The 27,427-nt window shown below is 28.9% G+C and overlaps 1 protein-coding gene across 2 annotated transcripts in view; it reads left to right on the top strand.

Annotated features, from left to right (window-relative positions):
- The window catches only part of LOC129981765 (polypeptide N-acetylgalactosaminyltransferase 2-like), a 54,702-nt gene that overhangs the window by 9,987 nt on the left and 17,288 nt on the right, over positions 1-27,427 (top strand). For both annotated transcript variants that reach the window (XM_056092754.1, XM_056092755.1), the window contains exons 2-5: positions 18,855-19,036; positions 26,689-26,790; positions 26,885-26,952; positions 27,264-27,329. In XM_056092754.1, the coding sequence (XP_055948729.1) occupies positions 18,855-19,036; positions 26,689-26,790; positions 26,885-26,952; positions 27,264-27,329 (418 nt within the window). The remainder of the gene's footprint in view (positions 1-18,854; positions 19,037-26,688; positions 26,791-26,884; positions 26,953-27,263; positions 27,330-27,427) is intronic.

Here is a 27,427-nt window from a genome sequence, read left to right as displayed (position 1 = left end):
GTTAGCCAAGAATATTAGTTATATTTGATTCCAGATAAATCTTTTTTATAACTTCATGTTCAAAATTCCACCAAATTGCCTGACATTAAAAACCTATTATTCTAATTGTGATCTATTGTTGGAAATGAAGGATAAAAAGTTTTTCAAAATAATTGCTAAATTCAGCAAAAATTCGTACAACTGTTAAGTTGGTATAATTAAGTAGACAATTTTTAAAATCTGAATGGTAGAAAATTCATTTTTCTGCAATAATATTTTTATTACTTAGTGTGGAAAAACATCTAAATTTTGATTACCTTTTAATTTATCAAAATTTAACAAATATTTCTTAGAGATACACTCCCCCCCCCCCAAAGTATATAATATTGAAGCTGTAAGTCAATATTCTGTATTTGGTAGTTGTAAGTCAAACAGTCTTGCATGCAGAGCTCCAACACACAAACACGCTTTTTTTCATCTTTAATATTAATAGAGATAAATACGTTAATCTATAAACATAATCATGTCAAAAATGCATATTACATTATATATATATATATATTTTGGTATTGAATTTTAATTCTTCTCATATTATATCCAAACCGCTTTTATTTCAATTCTTATTTAAAATATTCAGTTTGAAAATTTCAGTTCCGTTTTACATTTTATCAAATTTATCTTCAAAGTCTTTTTAAAGGTGAACTTGAATGTTTCATTAAATTTTTCAATGCTTAAAATTTGTATTATATTTTTGTTTAATTTTGCCTTAGATCTTATTACAACGTTTTGATATGCACATTGCTACATTAAGTATTCATGAGAGAAATTTTTTTTCCTTCTACTTAAAAGCGAGACCGTCATCACTGAATGTTTAACCTTGAGATAACTTTATCGCTATTGCAAATACTATTTTAACAGGAAACTGCAGTGACGAAGAAAGAGAGTCTAGTCTAAGATCTGATTCTTTTTTTTTAGATTAATGTTCTGTTTATAAATTGCACAGAGCTATTTCGGGATGAACATCGCATTTCTTGTACTATGGTCAGATAATGAGGCCGACACGTGAGATGACTTATCATTGTTGAAATTTCCACTCAGCATGTCCGGGAGTACTTTTGATCTATGAATATACATAAAATTCTTGACACATGTCTAAGGCTAATCTTATGTGAAGTCACACCTAGAATGTACATTACACCAATCTCGGAGCCTAGGTCTATAATCGTAGTCCTACATCAACTGAGACTTTATTTTATAATAGAAGTTATATTACTTGGTTTTAAAATGACACAAATGATGTTAGTTATGATGCATCTTGGCTTAGCATATGTAGTGAAGCCTAATGAGTCAAGAATTCATGATCATTGGGAAGTACAGCAACATATATTGATCAGAACGACCCTGGAACATTTACTGAAAGATTAATATAAATCTAACTGATTGATATAGTATGATAGATTGCATTACTCAATGACTTTTAGAGGAATTGGACCACATTTGCGTTTCGCTTAGAAAGAAGCCAAAATAATTTGCAATAACATCTCCAATCGCATCGAGATATTAATGCTGAAGGACATATCGGTTCTTCCAATTTTTAAATAATCTGCTTAAGAGTAAAAACCAAGAAAATATAATTCGTAATCGTTTTTCCTCTATTCATGTTTCGAAGATGGGCAAATAATGCAGTAAATACTTTCTATTGATGAATTTATTGCGGAAATAATACTAACCTACTGGTGGAAATACTACACAAATAAAACTAACCTGTTGGTGAACAGATAACATAAAAATCATTAACCTACTGGTGGCTAGATGACACAAATAACACTAATCTGTTGGTGATCAGATTACACAGATAACAATAGTCTACAGGATAGATAACACAAATAAATATTAACAGTGGAGTGCTGGTAAAAGATATTAAGCTGACATCCTATACCATATTTCACGGTTACGATCTAGTCTTAAGTTTAATTGATTTTTGGGAACAGAAAATAACTATTTCACATAATTATGTGACAAATTAAGTAGAAAGTGAAACTTTTCTAGACAATATCTGTAATTCAACATTCTTCGCTTGCCAGAACTATTTATGATTATGATTCGCTTGCCAGATCTACTTAGGATTATGATTTAAGTGACTTGTTAGGCTTCCTAGGGTCGACGCCTATCTTGGAGGTTTTTTACAGAAACCAGTAACCGCGAATTTTAATGCATAAAACATACACCATCGTTCGTTGAAGTAAAAATATACAACTTGCATTACATGATAGTGGGTTTTATTTTGCTGTTGCTGCTGAACTTAAGAACAAAAGTACAGTTAAGTGGTACAAAAGATATAAACCCATTCTACTCGAAAAAGATGATAAATTTCGAATCATTAAAAAAAAATCTATCAGAACATGAGAACAATTATGTTGTCTAAGTACTTCCTATCACAATTTCTCTCACGCAAAGCGCTTTCGTTACAGGAAAAAAAAAGAAGCGTAACAGCTTAAAATCGTTTTTATTATTAGCTTACACGAATAAATGTACTTTTTACGATTAGAACGCCACTATTAAGACATATTTTTTCCGTGATTAAATAAAAAAAAAGAAACATAAGAAGATGAAGTCATTTTTTTTTTTCCTTTTGCGGGTAGATTCATTCATCTGATTGGTAAGATTTTGTCTCTCCACTTTTAACAAGCACTTCCTTGATTTTTGATGTATTTCTGCGATTCTCGAGGCCACCTCGTAAACAAATTCTACACATCACTGCCGTCAGACGGATGGATTAACTTTATTAACAATAACAGAGATGAGAAACAGTCGGTACAAGTTTTTCTTTTTCTGTGTGCAAGTGTGATTTTCCGTCTATTATCTGGAAACCGCCTGAAGCGGAGAGAGGCATTTCTTATTCCAGTCACGACAGATATAAACAGACAAATAAAACAGACGAGGGAAATTTTGATAAACATCAATCTAAAATGTGGCATCTTAACCCCCCCCAGCCATTTAATCCATAAATTTAGAATTGGTATTATACATAAATTTTAGTATATATTATTATTAATTGCATTCTGAAGGTTTAAAACACAATTAATTTTCAACAAAAATTTCTCGGAACAAGTTAATCTACCTAATTTGAAACATGACTAGTTGTTGGAAAACATGATATTTTCAGTCAGTTTGTATAATTTATACGCGTTAATGTTTCCGTTAAACATCAGATAAGAAAGGGTGAAGGTAATTTTAGCTTAATGAATGAATGACCCTTCACCTCGCTCAACAGATTACCGAACGGCTTAAAATTTTCATATGGAAGAAAAAGTTATTTACACGTTTCATTAAAATCGTTTTACGTCTATTGAAATAGGATTTGGTAATTGATTTTTCATTCTCGCTTTTGTGTGAGAATCTTGTGAAGTTGTATGTCCTTGATGAAAATGCAATCTTTTTGTTATTTCAGAATTTAATTAATAGAAAAGCGATTCGTTTTAATTCCATATGACAGGTGTAATTTAGTAAATCTGAAAAAAATGATTATAAAATTCTATGGTAGGTATAGTAATTAATAAAGAAATATATTAACTATTAACAGGTTTAGATTTTGTATTCATTTTTTTATTTGATTCATTAAAAGGACTTCCTTTTAAATTAGAAATGATTTTGAGCGCTAATGCTTAATACATGATTTTTATGCTAATAGAAGAAGTAACTTGAGGTAATAATATGAAAAAACAGTAATGGATATCAAAGGCAATGACATCGGTAATTATAAAAAAAATTTCGAAAAATATATTTTGAAAAATATTATATTTTTCAAAAATATTTGCTACTGCATGCACTCTTTTCTCTTCCAGTTAATTCATCTGCATAGGTCATATCAGAGAAATCTTATTCAATGAATTTATCAGACGCTAACATTTTTTTAAATCAAACGTACTCAATGTTTTTTTACTATGAACTATGTATTTAGCGATAAGTGTAAAAAGATGTCATTTAGAGCGTTTAATGCAAAGGCAAATTTTGAGGAGAATAATTTCCTTTTAACCCTTTAAAGGGCCGTTTTTTCCGAATCATATTATGTTAAAATATTTTTAGGCTTGAATTTAGAGTAAGAAAAGAGATTCATTTAGCTTATTAGATAAATTTAATTTTATTAATTAATTAATTTGGTTAATTAATAATTAAGTAACAAATTAAGACATCATTTTGTGTGAAATACAGAACTAAAGCATCTAAGTTTCTGCCTTTCTAAAAAAAATTGTCAGAACCTACTCCAACCTACATAAATTCATACAAAGATTGATAAATTTAGTGGGAAGCATACTTCCCACGGCCCTAGAAAGGGTTAATTCACTTTTATATAAAATTAACTAATTTAACTATCTTTTTAAAACTTATAACTAATGGATCTCTTTTTTATCATGGACGGCTTAATTTTAAATAAAATCTGGGAAATTAAAAATAAATTCTGCAAATTACTAAAGCATTTTTTCAATCCAGTATTACCATTCAAAATTTGAGATTGCTACGGCTAATTCACGATGTTTGTCTCACCTTCATTTAACTGATATATAATGTACGAACAATTGGCATTCCTTTGACACTCTTCAACATAAGGAGTGAAAAGTTGGCAGTAAAACAAGTGCACATTTAACTGTATTATTGGTTAATAGCTTATAACCTCGTGTCTTCGGACTATGGAAGAACCAACACAGAGTTATGTATATTTTATTTTACATGCAGAATTCTATTCCAAAGCGAATTGCCTTAAAATAATATGAGGGATTTGAAGCTCGATTGTCTTTTTAAACCTGTTTAAGCAAATGTAATCAAGTTAGGTCGATGCATTATTTCGATCGTGGAATTACAATTTCTGCATTCTTATGGGGTCATCTAAAAAGTAGGGTTTCGTTTTCAGGTTAATAATCTGACAACTTTAAAGGGTCGCATAAGGCTATGAGGAGAACTCAATAATTATGACTACAATTACTGAGTTCTACCAAGTAATAAATTTTTTGAGAATCTTGACATTTTTGCTCATTGAAAAACAACGATGCCAAAATTAAAATATGTAGTGAAAATTATGAATTCAATATTTTTAGGTTGATTGATAGGACCAACTGCGTGTCGCCACATCGCATTAAATCGGATTTTTTTTTTATAAATCGGAAGAGCATGGAAATCTTGCTAATTACACTCGGTGAAAAAGAGTTTTTGTAATTTATTTTCGAACTCACATTATTTTATGAACATCTTATATAACATTACTCGATGTTTTGATCTGACTTTATTGGTATACAAATTTCAGTCGCTAACAGAACGAATTTAATCGAATCTCGAAATACAGTTGTAATTTCAATCAATTTGAAACTAACTGTTGAGTGCAGCTGATTGGAAGGTTATCAGAGGCAAATCGTGTGCTCTGTCGATCAACTCAGCATTTGTCAAATTGCAGTTTGTAACGAATGAATAATATTTAACAAAATAAAAAAAGATTATTTCTGATTCAAGATTCGTATATTAATGAAAGAATAAATTCACGTTTCCTTATTTCATTGTGTGTGTGTGTGTGTGTGTGTGTGTGTGTGTGTGTGTGTGTGTGTGTGTGTGTGTGTGTGTGTGTGTGTGTGTGTGTGTGTGTGTGTGTGTGTGTGTGTGTGTGTGTGTGATACAATGAAATTACAAATTATACTAATATATATATGTCTATACACATAAACGAGTACTCGCACTAAAATAAGAAAAATGTTAGAATTAATAACATCTTATAATTTCAGTATAAGCTGAAATAAATAATTTATTTATAAATAATTCCAATTATATTCAGGACTAGTTACTTGAGCGTAATGATATCATCGTTAATGTGGCAAAACTGCTTAAATACCAGTGGGCCATGGTTTTAAAAAAATCCCTAAATCGAAGTTTCATACAATTGCAAAATTATATAGACACTGTTGCTATCCTATCCTCCATGATTTAAAAAATTATTATTGTATTATTATAAATTGTGAATAAGCATCTCGAATGCTGAAGTGCTCGAATAAAGCCCATTGTAATTGCGATTTGTGTTCAACAAGTCGATAACAACAAAATCATTTGGTTTCCGCACAACGAAAATATCGGACAAATCATTCGTGACACTGTTTTTGAAGTCGGATGGAAAACGTAAAAGAAATGAAGGTAGGTATCTGTATACTACCCAATTGGTAACAATATAGGGGCACTATTAATTAATGCAATATAGGTTAGCATTAATGAATAAATAATATATAAAAGAGGGTTAGCATTTAAAAAATTTATATTTTCAAAACTAATATACATAATATAAAGAGCGATACATGAAAATAAAGAACAACGTACCATATTTCAAAAGGTGGTCATTTTCTGAACATATAAGAAATATTATTTCCACAATTACGTAAGAAAAGTACGAATTTTATCTTTCACTAAGGTAAAGTACTAACATGCCATAGTGTAGCCTACTTAAATGAAGACATTGGGATAGGACTTGCAATTAAAACAAATTTACCCTACGTCACATGGTCACCAAGATTCTGATATCTTATCTGATATAATTCCCTTTTATGGGGTTATACCAAAGACCTTGTTTATAAACAGCCATTGCCGAAGACTGTCAAAGAATGTATCAGTGCTGCATTAAGCGCCATTGACTGTGTAAAACTTCAAAATGAATGAATAAATTTGATTACAGACTCGATATTTGTCATGTTATGATACGCATATCGAACGTTCGTATCTGGAAGAAAAAGAGAGTATGTATGTTTTTCTCTATTTATATATATTACTGATTACATTATGTGAATAGTTTTGAATATATTATTCGGTCATTCATTTATGCTGACTTTTTACTTTACGTTGCTAATGGCTTGTCTGACATTTTTCATAGCATATGCGCGTGGGCCTTATTAATGATAGCGTTGAGTTTAATTTTCTAATGTCCCTTTGTCTAAACTATCTTACAGGCCATAATGTCTATTAATGCCACTGCCCTAGTGTCTATAAAATATTTCAGTATAAATAATTAAGAGACTATACTCCTTACATCTTTAAATTTTACTTTTATCATATTAAGAGCTCTCTGTGTACTCAAAGGCACTTCCGGATGTGTAAAGAAACAGAAGACCCATTTATTGAAAACATGCGTCTCTCAATGTTGGATTTAGCCAAACAAGGTGAGTTTTAGGACCCGTTTGACCGACCACCCTGCCGCGGCAACGCAAGCAAACGAGAACTTTACCTCTCAGTTAATCAGCTCGAGCTTTGCAGGGAAATATTTTATGGTCTCAGCGACAGCAGGGGGTATTTCACTGGAGTTACGTGAGCCCACCTGTCTGCTCCAGCAAAAGACGTCCAAAACCGGAACGACTTTCCTAGTAATTGATTCCCCCTCCTCTAGTTTCCTATCAACAGACATTAGAAACAGGTAGTATGTGTGCCTAGTTCGACTTTTTTTCTAAGGGGAAGGAGGGGGAAGGATTCAGTAGAGACCCTCCCCTCCCTGGACTGGTATGTTGGGGCCGTGGGAAGTGGCGTTTTTTGTTCTTGGAAAGTTGAAAAGTGTTTCTGTCTTTTTAACTAATGATAGAGAAAATATTTGAACTTGAATGGATGATGATTCTTTTTTTTTCCCCTCTAAGGGCATACCATCCTTTGCATGCGTACAATTTCTGACAATTTCTTCGGCGGTTTTTTTTTTTTTGTTTGATTGTTGTTGAAATTTAGTGTGCTACTAAGCCCCAATGCAGCAAGTTGTTTTGTAAACAGCCTTCATCAAAAATAAATGTGGAATAAATTTGTTTGAGAGATAGGAATTTGAATTCAAAATTGCATTTGTTGAGTTTTTCAATTTTGAAGGACAATGTTTGTCCACATTTTCTTTTAAGGAAAAATAGATCTTCAGTAAGTGGACTCATTTGGGTTTAGAATTCCCTTATGCGAAGTCAAACATCAGGTTTTTCGAAATTTCATTGTTAGAGTTTGTGATAGATTTGGATGGCAATCATAATTTCAGTGGTATTAAAAAACACACTATCTACTAATATTTAAAAAAAATAAAGATTATTTGCAAGAATTGAAGTATTTATGACAAATCGACTCTGTCTCATGGATTCCTTTGTAATAATTGACTCTTTAATTTCTGATCGTAAATTACAATTGTTGAATCTATAACAAAAATCTTAGTAGCACTATATTTAAAAAAAAAATAATTCAAAAAATCTATGATTAAGGTATTATAAGGTGAAAAAAATTGGCACTGCCAACCGTCTCTTAGCTTAATTGACAGACCTTTTGAAGAAAATAAACAAGATCCTCTTTAGACCTCGTTCCTAAATTTGATTATAGTCTTGATGACAAGAATAACGCCTGTACCATCATACTCCGGTCTAACCTTCCTCGTCATACCAGGTTGATCTGACAGACCTGTCATATATAGGTCTTAATAAACCTTAAGCTCTTCTCTTTCAGGTAATACTTAGGTCTTAATAAACCTTAAGCTCTTCTCTTTCGGGTCATACATAGGTCTTAATAAACCTTAAGCTCTTCTCTTTCGGAGCATACATAGGCCTTAATAAACCTTAAGCTCTTCTCTTTCGGGTTATACATAGGTCTTAATAAACCTTCTTCTCTTTCGGGTCATACTTAGGTCTTAATAAACCTTAAGCTCTTCTCTTTCGGAGCATACATAGGCCTTAATAAACCTTAAGCTCTTCTCTTTCGGGTTATACATAGGTCTTAATAAACCTTAAGCTCTTCTCTTTCGGGTTATACATAGGTCTTAATAAACCTTAAGCTCTTCTCTTTCGGATCATACATAGGTCTTAATAAACCTTAAGCTCTTCTCTTTCGAGTCATACATAGGTCCTAATAAACCTTAAGATCTTCTCTTTCGGGTAATACATAGGTCTTAATAAACCTTCTTCTCTTTCGGGTCATACTTAGGTCTTAATAAACCTTAAGCTCTTCTCTTTCGGATCATACATAGGCCTTAATAAACCTTAAGCTCTTCTCTTTCGGGTTATACATAGGTCTTAATAAACCTTAAGCTCTTCTCTTTCGGGTCATACATAGGCCTTAATAAACCTTAAGCTCTTCTCTTTCGGGTCATACATAGGTCTTAATAAACCTTAAGCTCTTCTCTTTCGGATTACGTCAAGATTGTAGAAATTGGCTAAAATTAAACGTCTCAAAAATCAAAACTGTTTTTTTTCAAAACAAAATTTAAATTCAGTTTTTTTTTTCTTTGAAAACTTCTTTAAAAGAAAAGAAAATCCAAGAACTATTTCATTAAAGATAAATATTTTTATTTCTGCTTATTGTAATAAAAGGATTTAAAATATCGTCATGAATCCAATAACAATTTTGTTATGTATTCTGTCAAAAAAATGCAAAAAAAGAATTATTGATTTTGCTTTCTCAAAAGGATTTTGGAAATGTTTCAACATTTTGTAATCATCATTATGTATATTTAGTTATTTTTTTTAAAAGTACTAATTTTAAAATATTTAATATTTTCTGAAATGATAAATGATTATGAAATTTTATTTAAAAGTTAAGTTATATCATTATATGGTAAGACAAAAGGAATTCTTATTAATATTTAGATTTAAGATTCTATTGTATGTTTTTGTCTAAGAAAGTCTATAGAAAGTTGTATTTAAGTGGTCCTTTGAGCGGATTATTAAAAAAGATTTTATTCTTGTTAAATTTCATCAGACTTATCTAGCAAAAAGCAAATTGAAGCAGTCAAGTTGTTTTGAATAGCGAAAAACTCCACCCAGGTAAACATCTATAGAAAAAAAAATGACCAACAATGCTTTTTTCATTTTGACAGCCAGAAAAAAAAAAGGTTTTATCTCATGAAAAGTAACAACTTGGTATGGCTTCATTTTTTGCCACCTTTTGTGATTTGTTATGTAAAGTTCAAGTATTTGGAAATCTTAACTCCAACCAGTTGAGTGTTAGAAACGGGTTGATACGATACACGGTGCTTCCTGGATCCACTGAACTGGCAACTCACTAATTTTTTACGGTTTACTCATTGCCGGAAATGTATCTACTTTCCTTCATAAGCAATACACAAAGCAGAGTTTCATTTGTTGGTTTGTTCATATTACTGATTCTGAACCAGTTTTTGTTTATGCCAAACATCAGTTACTCATGATGCATGAATTGTACTTTCGGCATTGCAATAACTTCCTTGTTGTCGTCTGAACAAGTTTTTCTACATTACTTTTTGCTTTCTCCTTTACGTAGAAAAAAAATACAATAGAGATTTTTGACTTGCTGATTTTTATGTGGATTCCTGTGATGTCTGTGTGAGTTAAGATATAAATATAATTGCTTCTGTTATTTGTGCGTGCTTCCGATTAATGAATAGACGAATGTTTGTTATTGACCCTTTGCACCCGAGAGATGACTCATGGTCACCATTCAAGAAGGTGCATCATTTTGACGTTTTATTTATTTATTTTTCAATTTTAATTTTTAAAAATACTAACAGAAAGGTAATAAGATGTAAATTAACTTTTCACGGAAATTCAACTTGAAACAATTATATATATTTATTTATCGAAACAATAAACAAGCCCTTGTATTAGGTGAATAATTTTGCATCGAATTACTTTTCCGTATGCAAAGGGTTAACATTTTATATTTCGTTTATACAGTCTATTTACCGCTTTTTATTCATGAATTGAGTCTGACTCGTCGTTCTGAATAATGCATCGGTTTTGCATTGATAAAAAAAAATTGAAATTTTGAATTTAATTACAGTTTTAATAACCCTTCTAACTGCAAAGAAGGGACCGTATTAAGCATTTTGCTGTCCTATACAGTGCAGATTTTGAGACTCCTTTTTTAATAAATTGGTATATTCAGTTTCACATTTTTTTAACATAATGAACATGGTTATGATTTTTTCTAGGTGAATTCTTTTATTTTATTAACTTTAGGGAAATATATTGGGTTTTATTTATTTATTTATTATGACTTTAGACTGTATATTTTACATTTTTCAAACACGATATCATTGAAACTGGTAAAGGGAATGAAACAACTTTACCTGCAACAATCTTCGTTCACGACGCATGATATAGTGTTAACATAGTCCTAATATTTTACAATTTTTGCATTTTTTTACAAATTTATTCATTTAGAAGCTGATTATTATTATTATTTTTTATTTTGCTTACGGAGGCGCCCTCTCAGTCTTGTGAACCTAGGCAACTACTTAATCTACCTGGTTGGAAATCCGCTACACCAAAGATGAAAACAGAAGTATATACATATAGTATATTTATTGTCACTTGGATATTGTAACGTGTAGGAGAAAGATAATTGCGATACAAAAGCGATTTAAAAAGGTTTCCAATTGAAATCTGGATTATGAAAATTCGAAAGGAGATATTTAATTTTTTAGTAGATTAAATATTGAATTTTTAGAGGAGTAATTAAAATTATTCTAACCAGAACGCTGAAATGAATGTTTAATTACTAGCAGAAAATAGAATGAATCATGAATTCTAAAATGCATAGGTATTTAATTACGCCTTTTACTACTTTTTCTTAGTGCCATTCTGTAAGCAGAAAAAAATGCATAGATATTTGGAGTTTCATTATTATAAGGTGTCAGAAAAAAAAATTATCGGGCGGAAGTAGCTTAAACGAATTTTCTGAGAAAAATTTAAGATTGCAAATTCAAAATTTTTTTTAAATCATTAGTTATATTAATTGCTGTGTTTATTTGGCTCGATGGTAATAATTCTAATTGAAATATTGGTACTGATTAACGCCCTTATAAAAAATAATCCAATAAAAAATATGAAATAAAATTTAATAAGTGTGTAATAAATTCTGGACAATCTAATTAACTTAATTTAGATTAGACTTATTCTATAAAAAAATCAAATATTAATAATTCCCTTGCTAAAAGAAAATTAGTTAGACAAAAAATAAAAACCAATAAATAAACCAAAACCTATACTTTAATTATACGTTTATAATTATAGGTATAATAATTATAGATTATATTATAATATAAAACCCATATTATAGTTAATTAACTACGTATTTAGAATTAAATTACCTTGTGAAATCAGAAACAAAAGCCATGAATTATTATTTCAAGAGCAAAACAATGCTCTCTACCATTACGATTGCGGAATGTATAGTTTATTAGAAATTTAATTTGCCATAGAATATTTTATATCTATCATGTGAGCGTAAATTGACTTCATTATATGTGTTTATTTCTATACATGTAGCATAGTAACTAAAATACGTAGTGAATGAAATGTGGCATGTGGTGCTTGACTAAAATTGGAGATCTCTTTGAACTGAATAATTTATTTATTTAAATATGATTAATTTGGTTAACAATAAAATTGTCAAAATAACAATTTTTAACATTTTTTTAGAAATGTTAAAAAGATTGAATGTATACCTTTTGAGTGATTTCGCGTCCCTATATAGGAAGCGGATTTTTTAAATTTGTTTTCAAGCAAAAAATATTACTATTTTCTTATGTAAATTCTTTCTTATTCTTTTCTTTTCTTAAATTATCAACTGAAATAATTAAAAAGGTTTTTAATTTCACTAAAGTTTTTTACATATATAGGATAAAACTTTTGATAACTGAATAGGACAGAAGAATCTTTAAATTAGTTATTTATTTCTTATTTTAAGTGATAATTTTTCAATTTTTCAACACCTTTTAAAATTCCTCCGCCAAATTCATGTCCAGGAAGGTATACGTTTACTATAGCATCTGATAAAGAGATTGCGTGAACCGTTGAGTAGCTCGTTCAAAAGGAAATTTTATCAACATTTAATTGAACAAGCATTTCTTTTAGCACTTCGATTTTTTATGAGAAAATATTCCAAAATAATATCTATTATATTGTAAAATAAATGAAATGGAAAAGCAGTCATTTTTAAATAAATTAATTAATTATAATTAAATATATATGTATAAATTAAATTAACAATTAATCTCGATTAAAATGTTTTTAATTCCACTTCTAATTATAGTTTTAACTAAAATAAAAAAGGTTTTAAAAAGTAAAAGAAAAGTAATAGAACTTTCTTCTTTTTCAATTTCTTCTTACAGTAAAAGAAGAAAGCTTATTTATATAAAACAATTAACTACAGAAAAATAAATAGTTTTTTAGCGTAAGTGGTTAAATTAAATTTAAAGCGAAGTTCGAATTCATGTGATTGAAAATAATTAAAAACACGGATAAATTTAATTGATTGTATGTATATTACATATTAGTGAAGTCTAATTTTTCTCAAATTGTCTGACTAATTCATAAATCAACAGCTTATACAAAGTATCAAGTATTGTGTATCAAGATTATATTAAAACTGTTTCATACTCATTTTTATTTTGTTTAAAATTATTTTTAAATTTAAAAAATATTTTTAGCTTGTGATACTGAAATTAGCTGTCTTGAAAAGGATCCACAGTTAAATTTTTTGTTGTGTGAGTTTATTGTAATGTTGGTGACTTGAAAACTGTTTGCTTAGGTGCTAAATTAAAATTATAACAATAACATATGGGAGCCTCGAAATTCGAATTGCCAGAGGGCCCTCTAGAGCCCCCTTAATCTGGCCCTGCTGATAAGTAAAACCATCTGCCAAAAATAATTTCTACATTTCTTTCAAGCAATCAAAAATTTTGAATGACCGACCTCCCCACATCACAGGAACAATAAATAATAGGCCTCATAATGATATACCCCATGGAATTTTTCTCAAACAGGAACTATTTATCTAGGGAAAAATTCTGTTTTAATTTGAGTCTTAACGATCTGTAGTTGTGACATAAGAATTGAATGATATCAAATTCATCAAATATTTTCATTGCTTCTACAAATATTTAACCGCGCGACTTCCTTTCATTGTTGAAAGCTAAAGAAGTTAATATTTTCGGAAAGAAAAGCAACAATTATATGCTAGTCGAATATTGCATTACTGCTAAAATTAAAGCGTAGATGAACATAAAAATTGCGTTTTTAATAATACTATGATGTCCGATAATAATTCCATTAGTAAAGGTTTATGTACACAATGATTAGAACACACATATTGGGCCACGGTGGCCTGGTGGTAAGGTCTCGGCTTCCAAATCAGAGGGTTTTCAGGTTCGAGATCCGAAGAACCGTCATGTAGGCGGGTCTGGTGTACGTAAATCCGTCGAGGCCAAACATCCTTCATCTGGTGTGGTGAGGTGTAGAAGTTTGGAGATGGGATGCCAGCTCAGATGTCATCCTCGTCATCTAACAGCGGTTCAAAATGACGAGGCCCATCTTAAAATAGCCCTTGATGTGATTTAAAATGGGACGTTAATATAACTAAATTAGAACACTGACGACAATTAAAATGACATGACTTTAACGTCTGATATTTTGACAGAATCATGGGCATGAATTTGTGTTTAATCGATTTTATTGAAATTAAATATTACCAATATTTATAGAATCAATTGATCATCAAAAGCGACTAGTATTAAACAAGTTATTTTGGGTGGAAATATTAAACGAAGTTTAGATTATAAAGATATATCGGTAAAACTTTTAGCAATTCAATCATTTTACTTCTTTTTATTATGGTCTCATTGCAACGTTACAAAAAAAAGTGATGGAAAAGTTGGTATAAATAAAAGGACAGGAATACAGTGACATAACTTTTATAAGTTTATATTCTGTTTAATAAAATTGATGAAAGCATTTTTTCACTGAAACATTTTATTGCACTTTTTGATTCTTAATCGTCTTTTTGAAAAGTATTTATGTGCAATAATAGAAACATTTGATAACATTAATCACGTTGAAATGAATACCATCCTGCGTATAAATCTAAAGACAAGGAAAAAAACGAAAGTGTCAAGTTTCCCTTATTATAAGTACATGAATGGATCTGACATATAAAGCAACTTCCATGTCGGCCGTTTTTTATATAAGATATAAAATACTTCTTTTTGCTTTTAACTTACGTGACTTCAGTATCAATATATTTCTTCACGTGATCACATATTCTAAACACGAATCAGCTTAAAAAATAATGTTTGCTTTAATATAATATAATACTCTGTATGGATTAAATAAATAGATATCACTTATTTCTTACTGTGTAACATTTTTTTTGCATATTTCAGAAGACATTTTAATGGATTAAAATTGTTTTATCCTATGGATTCATTAAGCTTCAACTCAGGGGACACCCTGATCAAAAGATGCTTTAAGATTTATTTTACTGATTTTGTTTTAATTGTGAACCAAAAAAAAAAAAAAAAAAAAAAAAACAATTTCAAAAATGTATAAGCTGTAGAGTGTCTATATGCGAATGTTTATATTATTGTTGCAGTAATTTAAAAGTCGTTTTTGCCGAACAGCCAGTTCGCGGGATAATGGTTAAATTTTAATTTCTTTTGAATTGTTTATATATAACTTCATGTCCATAATTCCGTCAAATTGTCAGAGAATAAAGCCGTGTTATTTCAATTGCCTTACATATGCTCTGATGCACTTTTTTAATGGAGACCAGTCCCATGGCATCATAGAGTTATTAAAAAGATAACCGTCCGGTTCATCTATGTTTTAATTCGGATGATATTACATTTTTTATTTTTCTTGTAATTCACAACTTTTAATTTTTTTTATATTCTTCTTGTAATTCACACAAATATTAAACCGATTCCTTCTTCTATAGTTTTCGACAGTAAAAGAAAATCACGTGATTAAATAATTGATGAAATATTGGAAAGTGTTTGAATCTCAATGCTTTACTTTTTCATATGTTTTTATGAACAATCTAAAGTTTTTTTTAAATTATTTTTGATGCTCAGTTTCATTGTTTATTGAAGGTAAACGGGCCTTCAATTATGATTTCTTCTTGGTGTTCTATTGCTTTTAATTTAGATCTATCAACAATCCAAGGCCACATACCAAATTTTATTCACCTTGCGTTTTCCATTATACAGTTATCAAATTAGCGAATTACACTGAACTGACAAACAGACATGAGTTCAATAATATTTTATGCGGGGTTCGAGAAAGGATAGAGATTATTAAAATCTTGAGTCGTTTGTTTTGGGTCGAGATTTTGAATTGAATTACAATACTTTTTATATTTCGTATATAAGAAAGAAACAAAGTTACATATCTCGAATGCATTTTTCAAGTTATATCAGCTGCTATCATATTATTGTCTATTAATGAGCTTTGAATGTTGCTGCATTGTTATTTAGAAACTTTTGAATAATGCAACATTATAAAGAATTTTGCTTAAGGACTATAATTAAAACATGTTCATGCTCTTATTCTGAAGAAATATTTGGAAACATAATTTTTGTCTTTCGCATTAGTTGAGATGGAAATACAATTATAGACATTAATATATTGGAGGTCATAATCTCATCGATATCTGACCTTTAATGCTCAAGGTCACACACGCACATAAAAAGAAGAGAACGTAATTTCAGATTGCATTTCTCCTTACAGAATGTATAATAGAGTATATCGGTGCAGTTTAGTCAGGAATAATTCTTATGCAAACAAAATCTATAATCGAATACATATTATATATTTTTCTCATATGCATAATAATTGTTAAACTTTTTTTGTGTATTTTATGTACAATTTTTACAACAAGGTTGAATGCAAATAATGTTGAAAAAATACAAATCCAACTTTTCATAAATTCATCTAAAAATATGTCAATCTAACATATATATATACATATATATATGTCGATCTATTCGAATTTCTGCCGAGAAGGACCTTTGAAAAAGAAGAAATGGTTTTCTTTCTAACTAGAGCTTACTTATTTAAAGGAAGTTCTTACAAAATTATGATATGCATAAAAAAAAACTGATATAAAATTATCAGAAATTGTAGATTGAAGTCTGTTGTAAACAACCCATCAGAAAATTGTAATTAAAAAGTAAGCCTCCGTATCCGCCTACCATTTGTAATTAAAAATTAATGCAACAGCATATTATCATCCCAGCATGGAACTGAATTCAATGGCACGGAAAGGGAAAAGGGGTGCCAGCTCAAGTGCTATTCTCGTCATCCGACCTTTGTTCAAAAATGCGTGATCGGTCCCGAAATACCCTTAACATAGTTTTCAGAAGTCTGTCTGTCCATTCAAAGGAAGTCTTTTTGTATTTTCTGAAATTTGTATCAATCCGGAGGAAGTTTATCTGTCCAATTGTTCGAATATAAATTAACACAATACGTTCAAAAAGGAGGGACTAAAATTTGATAAACAGATTTTACATCTAAAATGTAGACACCATCGAATTTGGAATTAAATCCTTCAAAGGATTGATCGTCTGCCGGTCTGAAATTTTCGAGACATGTAATTGCAATAAATCTAAAAACACCGTGAGATAAATATATGAAAACTGATATGTTTATTTAACATTGCTGAGAATGCCAGAAAATTTCAATTTATTCAATTCGAATTCATCTCCTCCAAACATTTTACACTAGAGTAATTTAAAACAATAACCCGACGCTACATAAACGCATTTCACTTTGCATATAATAAATTCTCCTCCTCTTTACAGATATTACTTTTCTAGTTTGACAAGTTCACTTCTGAAACCAGTACAGCAGCAGACAAACTTTTTTCTGTTCCATCGAATTAAATATTCGTCAATATGAAAAAGAGAATAGAACAGCGTATTTCCCCTTATGTTTCACCGAATGGCTACTCTATCTATCTTCCCGGGCGTCTAAGTGTCTGGAAAAAAAGAAAAGAAAATCTGTAGAAATGGATAGTTGCCGAGGGTCAGGCCACCAGCCTTGCTCATTTTCTGTGTCACCCTGACTCTATAAGAATTTCGGCGTGTGAAAAGTGGGTGCATAATGTAAATAAAAAGAAGGAAATGCTTAACACGTGTGTGCATTTTTCGAGAGCAGTTCTTAAAACTGAAAACTTTGGATTAAAAAGAAGCCTGAATGCTCTCTTTTTTTTAATACTTGGGGTTGAGTGTTTTAATTTTTAAATGTGCTGTTAAAAGGTTTTATTTTGTTTATTTCATTTAGAAAAGGTGCAAATATGAAAAAAGAAAATTTTAAATATCTTACATTAAGCAAGACACAAATAAAATTTATTTTATACGTATATATGCATATAAATTAAATTTCAATTCTTTCAAGCTTACTACGTACACATTATACACTTTTTCAGGATTATTTTTGCCAGACGATTTTTTTCCTTAAGTAGAAATTCTTTTTTCTTTTTTAAATTTTAAATCTGCTTTTACCGTGATCAAAACGATAAACTGACATAATTGTTTGTACCATTCTGGTTTTCTTTTTTTGTAATAGATACATAATTTCTAGTTTTAAAATCATCAAATTCAAAAATAAAATTAGATGCATTTAATTTTATTTGAGAACTATGAAGTCTAGTTCATCACTAAAGTGTTAATTCTTAATAGCTAATTAAATGTATTTGTTTATCCATTAAATTTCCTCACCATAATCGTTTCCAATATTAATATCAGATACATCAATTGTTACATTTTTACCTCACTTAGTATTATATTCATGCATTTAAAAATATAGTCTTAATTCCAATAAAAATTTAAATCATCAAAATCAAAATTGCTCAGAATAATTTCTTTCTCGAATAATATAAATTTTCTACTACTCATTTTTGCTGCAATAATTTTTAAACTTTTTATACAGTCCACTTATATAAATTCTTACACTTACATTTTACATAAAATTCTCATAATTTTACGTATACGTTACATTTTTATTTATATTTTTACGTCTGCTATATTTTTACTTTTTCTCATATATTTATTTTGATAATGTATCTTTTCTAACCGAACGTATTTCCAGTTTCAGGATTCTTTCTCTTCCGACGTGGCTATCAAGCCAGTGGTCATCGAATTTGACCATGAGAGATACATTGCCGGGGAAAACCGTACAGGAATCCATAACTTCGCTAAACATTCTTTTAACCTACAAGTGAGCGACGCAACACTAGTCGATAGAGACATTCCAGATTCTAAGGGTCCATTGTAAGTACTCAGAAAACTATTTTCTGTTTACAAAATTATATAATGTTACGAAAACTAGTAAATGATTTTAAAATAGTAAGTAGTTTACTTAAATTTAAGTTCACTCAAATGTATCAAATTCATGACCGACTTTTTTAACTTTCTCGTATACGTATCGAAATTTTTACGAATTTCTACGTTTCAAAACTCTCTGAGCTCGAAATACACATTTTTAAGAAGATGTTCGTCTGTCTATGTGTTACAAAAATAACTCAAAAATGACTTGAGCTAGACTGTTGAAATTTGGTATACGGTTTGCACACCAAATTTCTAGATTTTTATCAAATTTTGAACAAAATCCATTAAAAAAAAGTATGTCTGTCCGAATATAATTTAACACGATAACTACAAAATGAAAAGAGCTAGATGGATAAAATTCGTTTTTCAGATTTAACTTCTATAGTCTAAACATCTTTCAAATTTTGAGTCAAATCCAAAAAGGGTTGATCATCTGTCAGTCTGTAGTTTCAGATACATGTAAACGCGATCATTCATTTAAGTAGTAACCTAAATATATGAATACGTGATTGATACGATACGTGATTTTGAAATTAAAAATCTAGTTTTGTGTCTAACCTTTGTTTCAATCAGTTGAGAAAACGTATCTGAAGCACAAATTCGATTTTTTGATAAGCCAGGGAGTTATCGTCAAATTACTCGCCAGAGATAACTCGATAGATTCATTAAAAATGTTAAATTCACGCCAAAAGTTAATATTTCGTAACTATTGTACGCCAATGCCTTGGAAGGCGTTCTTTGGCATGACAAGTTTATTAGAGAATATGCGAGAATGTTTTGGTAAGACCACGTCCTGCAGTTGCAACCTAACCAGCTAACAAGCAGGGAAAAAAAGGCATGTTACGGTCATAAAAACAGGCCCCTAAATGATAAATGGTGGCGACCTGAAATTTGCCCATGATATTCTGAAATATACTTACTAGGTCAACTATGCAATATTCTACATTCAAAATTCTTTCTTAAGACAATTAATTAAACAGCGGGAATTAATTAATTTTTGCCAATTATTTTGGAAATATTAATTCTGCAAAAATTAATTTTGCAGTAACTTAAAGAGCAGCAAATTAACTTTTCAATTATCCAAATTTCATTATGGTACAACTTTTTCTTACAATTTTAATAAAATTTTCAAAATTCATTTTAAATTCAGTTTGTAGCAATTAAATTCAAACCGTAATAATTAAATTAATTATTATTATTTTATCGGATAGGCAGATTATTGACACTCTTTTGCAAAATGAAAGTGAGAATTCTAAACTACCCTTCCCTTAATTTTTTATAGGTCAAATACTTTTGGCAATGATTATTTTAATCTTTTAAATAGATTCAAAAGTTTCTTTAATTATATTAAATATTGTCCTTTAAATCTTTGGTCTCCTAAAAATTTCAGTTAATTAAAAATTAAACTAGATATTTTGTCATTTTTATGCGGTATCTTCAAAAAATATCATTTTACAAAAACCTTTTTGCATCATACTAAAATTTTAAGAAAATATCTTTCCATGACATGAATTTAAATTTCGTTCTATTTACTGCATACATTTTAATAAAATCTTCTAAATTCGTTTTATACGCAATAGAGAACAATATTTTTAATTGCTGAAGAACAAGAATGTATGAGTACTATTGCCAAACTCACTAGCAGAATTTTGGAAGAATACTAAAAGAGTTTAAAAACAGACGATTACCATTTATATATGAGAAACAGATTGTCACTATCACCGCTGGCGCCGATCCAAGATTAAGCTCTCTGTCGAGCTCGAAATGAAGTTTCTTTTTTTGTGAATGGCAACATCTACGTAAAATAAAATTGTAAATATTAATTTTTAGTAAGGAAACAAATAGAGTCAATTTAACTTGTTTTTTATTTTGTATAATGAAACCACATCAAAGTGGAGAAATAACTGAATGAAATGAAATGAAATTCACATAGAATGTCAACACAGATATTGATTTGGTTTATTTTCATTGTTTTTTTTATTAATGAAATATTCATTATTTAATTAATTTCTTAGAAAATTCATCAAAACTTTTTTTAAGTTAAAACATTTTTGAACAAATTTAAAGTAGATCTATAACAAATATCGCGAATGTTAACGGCAGAAACATTTAACGAAGAGGTCGAAAATTTTACTTCGTACTTAAATCGTCTGGAAATGTTTTTCCCAGAAGAAAAGAAAGTGACAACCATTACCACTCTTTTATCGGCAAAAGCTTATGCTTTATTAAGGAATCTAGTGGAACTGATAAACCGAAGGATAAAAGCTTCGAAGACTTCACATTAATATTAGAAAAAGAATTTGAACCCGAAACTACTTGTGATTTTGGAGAGATCTCATTTTTACAAACCAAACGTTTTTAAAAGAGACATGGTGTCTCAGTTTTACGCTCAGTTGAAGAAACTGTCCACAACTTGCGATTTTGAGCAATTTCGCAGCAATAGTCTTGGCAATAGATTTGTATATGGTCTATGAAGCGAAGCCATTTAGATGTTGTAATCGGAACCGCAACTTTACGAAAAAAGTGGTAAACATCGCTATCACAATCTAAACTGCTACAAGAGACGCCGGCGAATTGTATACAAGTTATTCTAAAGCTATCCATAAATTATACTATCGGAAATCTACAAAATTTTTCGTGGAAGTTCAGATCATTTTGAATTTTAGCAAAATAAAAATGGAATTAACCGAAGGTAGGTGTTTCCAATGTAATTTTTTGCATTTTGCTAAAAATGTCTTGATAAAAATAAAACTCGTAAACAGTATAAATTTAAGAGATATACTGAATTTAATTGTAAAACTAAAATGAAGCAAAACTTGAGTCAAATAACTGATGAAACTGAAATTTATGCAAATGACATCGAAGAAAATAAAAATAAATAATATTAAAAATTTTCTTTAATGATAAACCAATGAAAATGCAATTGGATACTGGTGCATGCATTTCGATTATGTTGTTAAAACACTTTCGTAAAGTATTCACTTTAACTATAACTGAGAATGGTACTGTCATTTTAAAAGCATTTTGATATGAGATGATTAGATATAGTATATGAAACTTCTGTGAATGTAAAATACAAAGATCAGTTAAAGGTTAAGAAACTTTATTTGTGTAATAACAAATAAAGTTTCTTTATTCAACACCGAATAAAGTTTCTTTATTCGGTGTTGATTGAGTATGTAATTTCCATCTTGACTAGTAAGAAATAAAAAGTATTGGAATAAAATTTGAAAATAAAAATTAAACGGTAATATTTGTAACCCGATCATCTTGAATATTCTCTGAGTATCCGTATATTTTTAAAGAGGATATAGGTAAAATAAAATTAAAGGTTATAAAGTTAAACTGTATGTAAAGAAAAACTGACAGCCTAAATGTTTTAAACCACATCTTATCTTTTATGCGATCGAATTTCGTATTGAAAACGATATCAAAAACGTGTCGCTATGCATATTTTAGAAGCCTTAGAGAAAAGTGATTAAACTACACAAATCGTACCAGTTATAAAACCCGATACTACTATAAGAATTTTTGAGATTTTGATGAAACAATAAACCCTGTTTTAAAAGATATACATAAACCTACACTTGGAATGGAAGACTTTTTTGCAAAATTATCAGATGGTAAATACTTTTCTAAAATTGGTTTTTTTCAAGCTTATTTGCATATGGAAGTTGATGAACGAAATCAAAATGTGTTAACTTTAAATGCAACTAAGGAATCATACCGTTGTAAAAGTCTGTTTGGTATTAAAATTACTCCTAATAATAGCTTATAAACACAAATTAGGCTAACGGTAGTTTTAAAAAAACACGGGATTAAGTTAAAACTTCTTTTTTCATTTAAGAATATTATGTTTTTATATTGTTTGACGATATATAAATATGTTACTTTATACAAAAATAGTTTTCACATTAAAAATATTACCCATGTAAAGATTTTATTAACAAGCAATGCCAAGTATATTAACTAGGATAGATTAAAACCGTAGTAAGTATAATCAACGGGTATTTTTTATGCAGTTATTGTAACGGATTTACACAATAATGAAAACCTCATACATCAAAACAACAAATAGAGGTTCCCAATCGATAGTACGGATACCTTAAAGAGAACGTGAAAGCAATGCTTGTAATGACATAAAACACAAAGGAAATTTAAATATACTTAAGAAATTTATAAAATGTAATAACAAGGGAATCTTGTTCCCTAAATTCTCAGGATAAAAGCAATAAAATATTTAATGCCTTTCACATAGCTTGTAGAGAAAGTATCGTCGTATGCGTATATTACATACTAGTCGCCTTTGGCACTTACCTGGTTGGCCGGAGTTATTGGTTGCATATATTACTAATGATATACTGAAAATTATCATTTGCATATAATTTCATGACTATGATTCCTTTATGATCGGTCATTAAGTCTTGTTATTGTAATTCCTTTACATATGTTCGACTCATTGTATGCATGGGCCTTTCTAATGGAAGCCAATCTCATGAAAATATGGAGCTATTAAAAGCGTTAATGGCTGGCTAATATTTCTTCTAATTTCGTAGCAGAGAAACTTCCCTTTTTCATTCTTGAAAACCATGCAGAAATTAAACAGAATTTTTCTTCTTTAGCTTTCAATAATGGGAGAAAATGACGCTATTCGATATTTGATGAAGCATTGAAAACAGTTTGAATTTCAGAACAATAATGTAATCTACTGTTGGTAAATAAACGGGAAATATATTTTTTTTATTTAGTTGAAAGTTTAAGTTTAGTTGTAACTTTAAGTTTAGTTATAAGTCTAATTTAGTTAGTTATTTTTTAATTTAGTTAGGAAAATATTTTTTAATTAGTTTTAAATTTAATTAACATCAAAAATAAATTAAATACTGTAGAAATATCTATTGTTCAATAATTTGCTGATACTATGTTATATGTAACATATCAGTGATAAATGCTACTGATGACTGGGTAACCAATGTTGGGAGGATATATGAATAAGATGTGAAATTTGAAATACATCTGCAATTCTAGTAATAAATCCACATACCGAATCTCACCATTTAGCTTGTTACACTTTGAAATAACTATTTTATTTGTACACGAATAAATGCAGTATGTGTACTTGCGCGCAGAAATAAGCCGGATATATTAGTTTGATTGGCAATGAGCTCGTACGTAAAAATAATAGTTTAATATTTCATTTTAAAATTCACGGTAATAAACATTTCAAAAATGCATTGCAACCTTTTATTGTATAATAATAAAAGTAGAAAATTTGTTTGAAAAATAAATTTATTCCGTTTCAGTAATTTGGTTCATATTTTTAAGCGTACCTATAAACTTTTAGAGTAAAACTTGGATATTTAATTTTATCTTTCTCTACTTTAGTCTTTTTGAGTTATCACATTCAAATTACAAACAGACGGTCAGACGATTTTCTGGAATTATTTTAGAATCTAAATCGTGGCTATTCAACAAAATCAGGAGATCTGATACAATATCTTAGATATCTTTCTTCGTTTAAGAGAAAGTAAAGATAAATTTTTTATGATCTTTTCTTTTATTTATTTCATGCTTATAAATAGAGAATATTGTTATACATTTTCCTCTTATTTCTTGATATATTTAATTTTTAAACTTTTGGGGAAATTATGTGTTTTTAATGACAATATAATATTTTTAATTTTTGGAAATTAATAATCAGTTTAAGAATTAATTAAAATTTGATTCATATAAGTGGCATCATCTGATAAAGAAGAGGAAAATAAATTTAAGGTATTCGAACACGTTAAAAAGGTCAATTTTTGATAAAAATGACATTTAAAAAAATTATTTTATTGGATAGACCAGTCTTAGGATTATCCAAAACAGGTTTACTTTTGTCTCTACGTTAATTAAAAGCCAAGATATTAATATTTTCGTAATGATCGGTAAACCGGGATTGAACATTTAAATAACCGGAAGCGCCGATTTAAAGTACCCAAAAAATGTTAAAAATTTGAATAAACCCAAATTTAGTTTTAAATAAGGAAAAAGGCAAAATGTCAATGAAACGGTTTCAACGGCGTTTTGTGGAAATCTGTACCTAAAGATAACTTTGTTGAGCTCCGAACTCTCAGATTAGGGGCATTTATATCTGTAACACATTTTAACGAAGGTTATATAGGACTAGTGAATATCCTTAAGATTATTGGAGTGTATTCTAGTGCAAATGCAGTTAGAGCTTTGCTGAGCTCAACAAAGACAGAATAAATGAATATAAGCGGCATTCGCTGCCAAATGCAAAAATTGAAAGAAAAAAAAAACTAAAATGATTAAAAAGGGAAAATTATTAAAAGCTGAGGAGGAAGAAGGTATAACCTATAAATGTGGTGAATTTTAAGTATGTACACACATAATTTGTTAATAAAACATGTAACTATATACTTTAAATGTACTTTTCTCAAAATTGATTTTTACTTATTTTTTTGCTCACTTCAAATCAAATAATTCAAAATATAATTATCATATTACTATGAAATTTGGTGAACTTTGTCTTTATAATATTTTCTAGGGAAGGAACTAAAAATTTAGACTAAGTGAATATTTTGCCTATAGTAATAAATAATAAATATATTGCATATAGTAATATTATAATAATAACATCATAAATTTACTAAAACTTTCATGATAAATCTTCGACTGGTTCTGACATTTTTATTTATTATTATAACCATACGCTTGTAGCCTTAGAGAAAACTATGCAGTTTATTTTGGTATAAGTTTTGTTCGGATGAGAGTAATAGTTTTTGATGTAGCCAATTTGAAGTTTTTTTAAAAGAATTTGCTTAAATTTATTCTATTAAATAGAAATTTTCAAATATTATTAATGTTTATTTCAAATATTGACATTCTATTGCTAATCCTTCTATAGTCTTAAACCCAGAAGTATGGTTAAATTATGTCTATACCAGGTTTTTCTAAAAAAAAGTGCTGAAAACCTGTTCGAATACTTTAAAATTTCAATTATTTTTGTAAAATTTAATAGTTGCTCATTTAAAAGAAATGCGAACATCAGAAGTAAATTGTAATAAAAAAGCGGCATAAAATAAGGATCAAACAAAAATTTAAAATTTTAAGTGATTTGCAGTTAAAATATTAAATAATTTAATAGAAATTTTAAAAATGTGCATGGAAAATCTAAATTACATTATAAAATACAATAATAAATTTTAAATCATAAACACTAAACCTTAAAACATTTTAAAAATTGTATACATGGAGTCAAAAACATTAAAGTAAAACACATTAGAAATTTAAAAATTGTTAATTCTTGATCTTAAAAAGCAACAAAGGGCATGTTAAAAAAATAAAGTTCGACCGAAAAGCTGTTAAAAATTGTATAAAATAGGACGAAATTCACCTATATAATTAAATTTGATAAACACATTCTTTAATAAGCTATTTACCCTAAAAGTACCAGCACTGCAGATTGAATATGCTTGGTTGTGCCACTTGAATCAATTGTTGACTTATTCATGAATAAATAAATAAATGTATTCAAGAATAAAAATAGAAAACAATGCAAATGAAAAAATTAAGGTATATTTTATTCTTCTTAGGTGTAAGAATCGAATCTACAGCATTCCAGCCAGTTATTCCGTCAGCATTGTGATAAGTTTCCATAATGAGGCAAGATCAGCCTTATTGCGAACTATAGTAAGGTAAGTTTTTTTCAACATTTCTATCATAAATATATGTCTGAATATATTTTTCAAATTTTTATTAATTAATTTTTTTTACCTTTCATTCTCTTAGCATTTTAAACCGGACACCAAATCGACTATTAAAAGAAATTATTTTGGTCGATGATTTCAGTGACAATGGTAAATATCTATAAATTTATTATGTGCTTAAAAATGCTTCAGAATATTTTCTTAATTTTGTTTGAATTCGTAACAATATTATAAATTACTAAGCCTACCATAACTTATTCGCATACTTTATATCGAGTAAGTTATTGCAGTTATTTATTATCTACTTTTACATAATTCTACTAATCATGCCAATACTTGATTAGTGGAAACCTGTGCTTATTTAATCATAAGTACTAATATAGAATTAACTAGTCTTCTTAAATATATTCATTGTTTATAAAATGATTTTTTAAAAGAATGATATTTTTTTTTTCTTTTAGTTCGGGACGGCTCAGAACTCTCAAGTTTTCCTAAAGTGAAAATTTTCCGAAACAACCAAAGACAAGGTAATGTTAATGTAAATTAAAATAAATAAAAGAATATTGAAGACCCTTAATCAGTTACTTTTTTATGAAATTTCAAATTACATAAAATATACTATTAA

This window comes from Argiope bruennichi, chromosome 8, assembly GCF_947563725.1.
Source record: "Argiope bruennichi chromosome 8, qqArgBrue1.1, whole genome shotgun sequence".
Classification (NCBI taxonomy): domain Eukaryota; kingdom Metazoa; phylum Arthropoda; class Arachnida; order Araneae; family Araneidae; genus Argiope; species Argiope bruennichi.
Note: the sequence above shows the minus strand (reverse complement) of the source record. Positions and strands in the feature narration are given on the sequence as shown.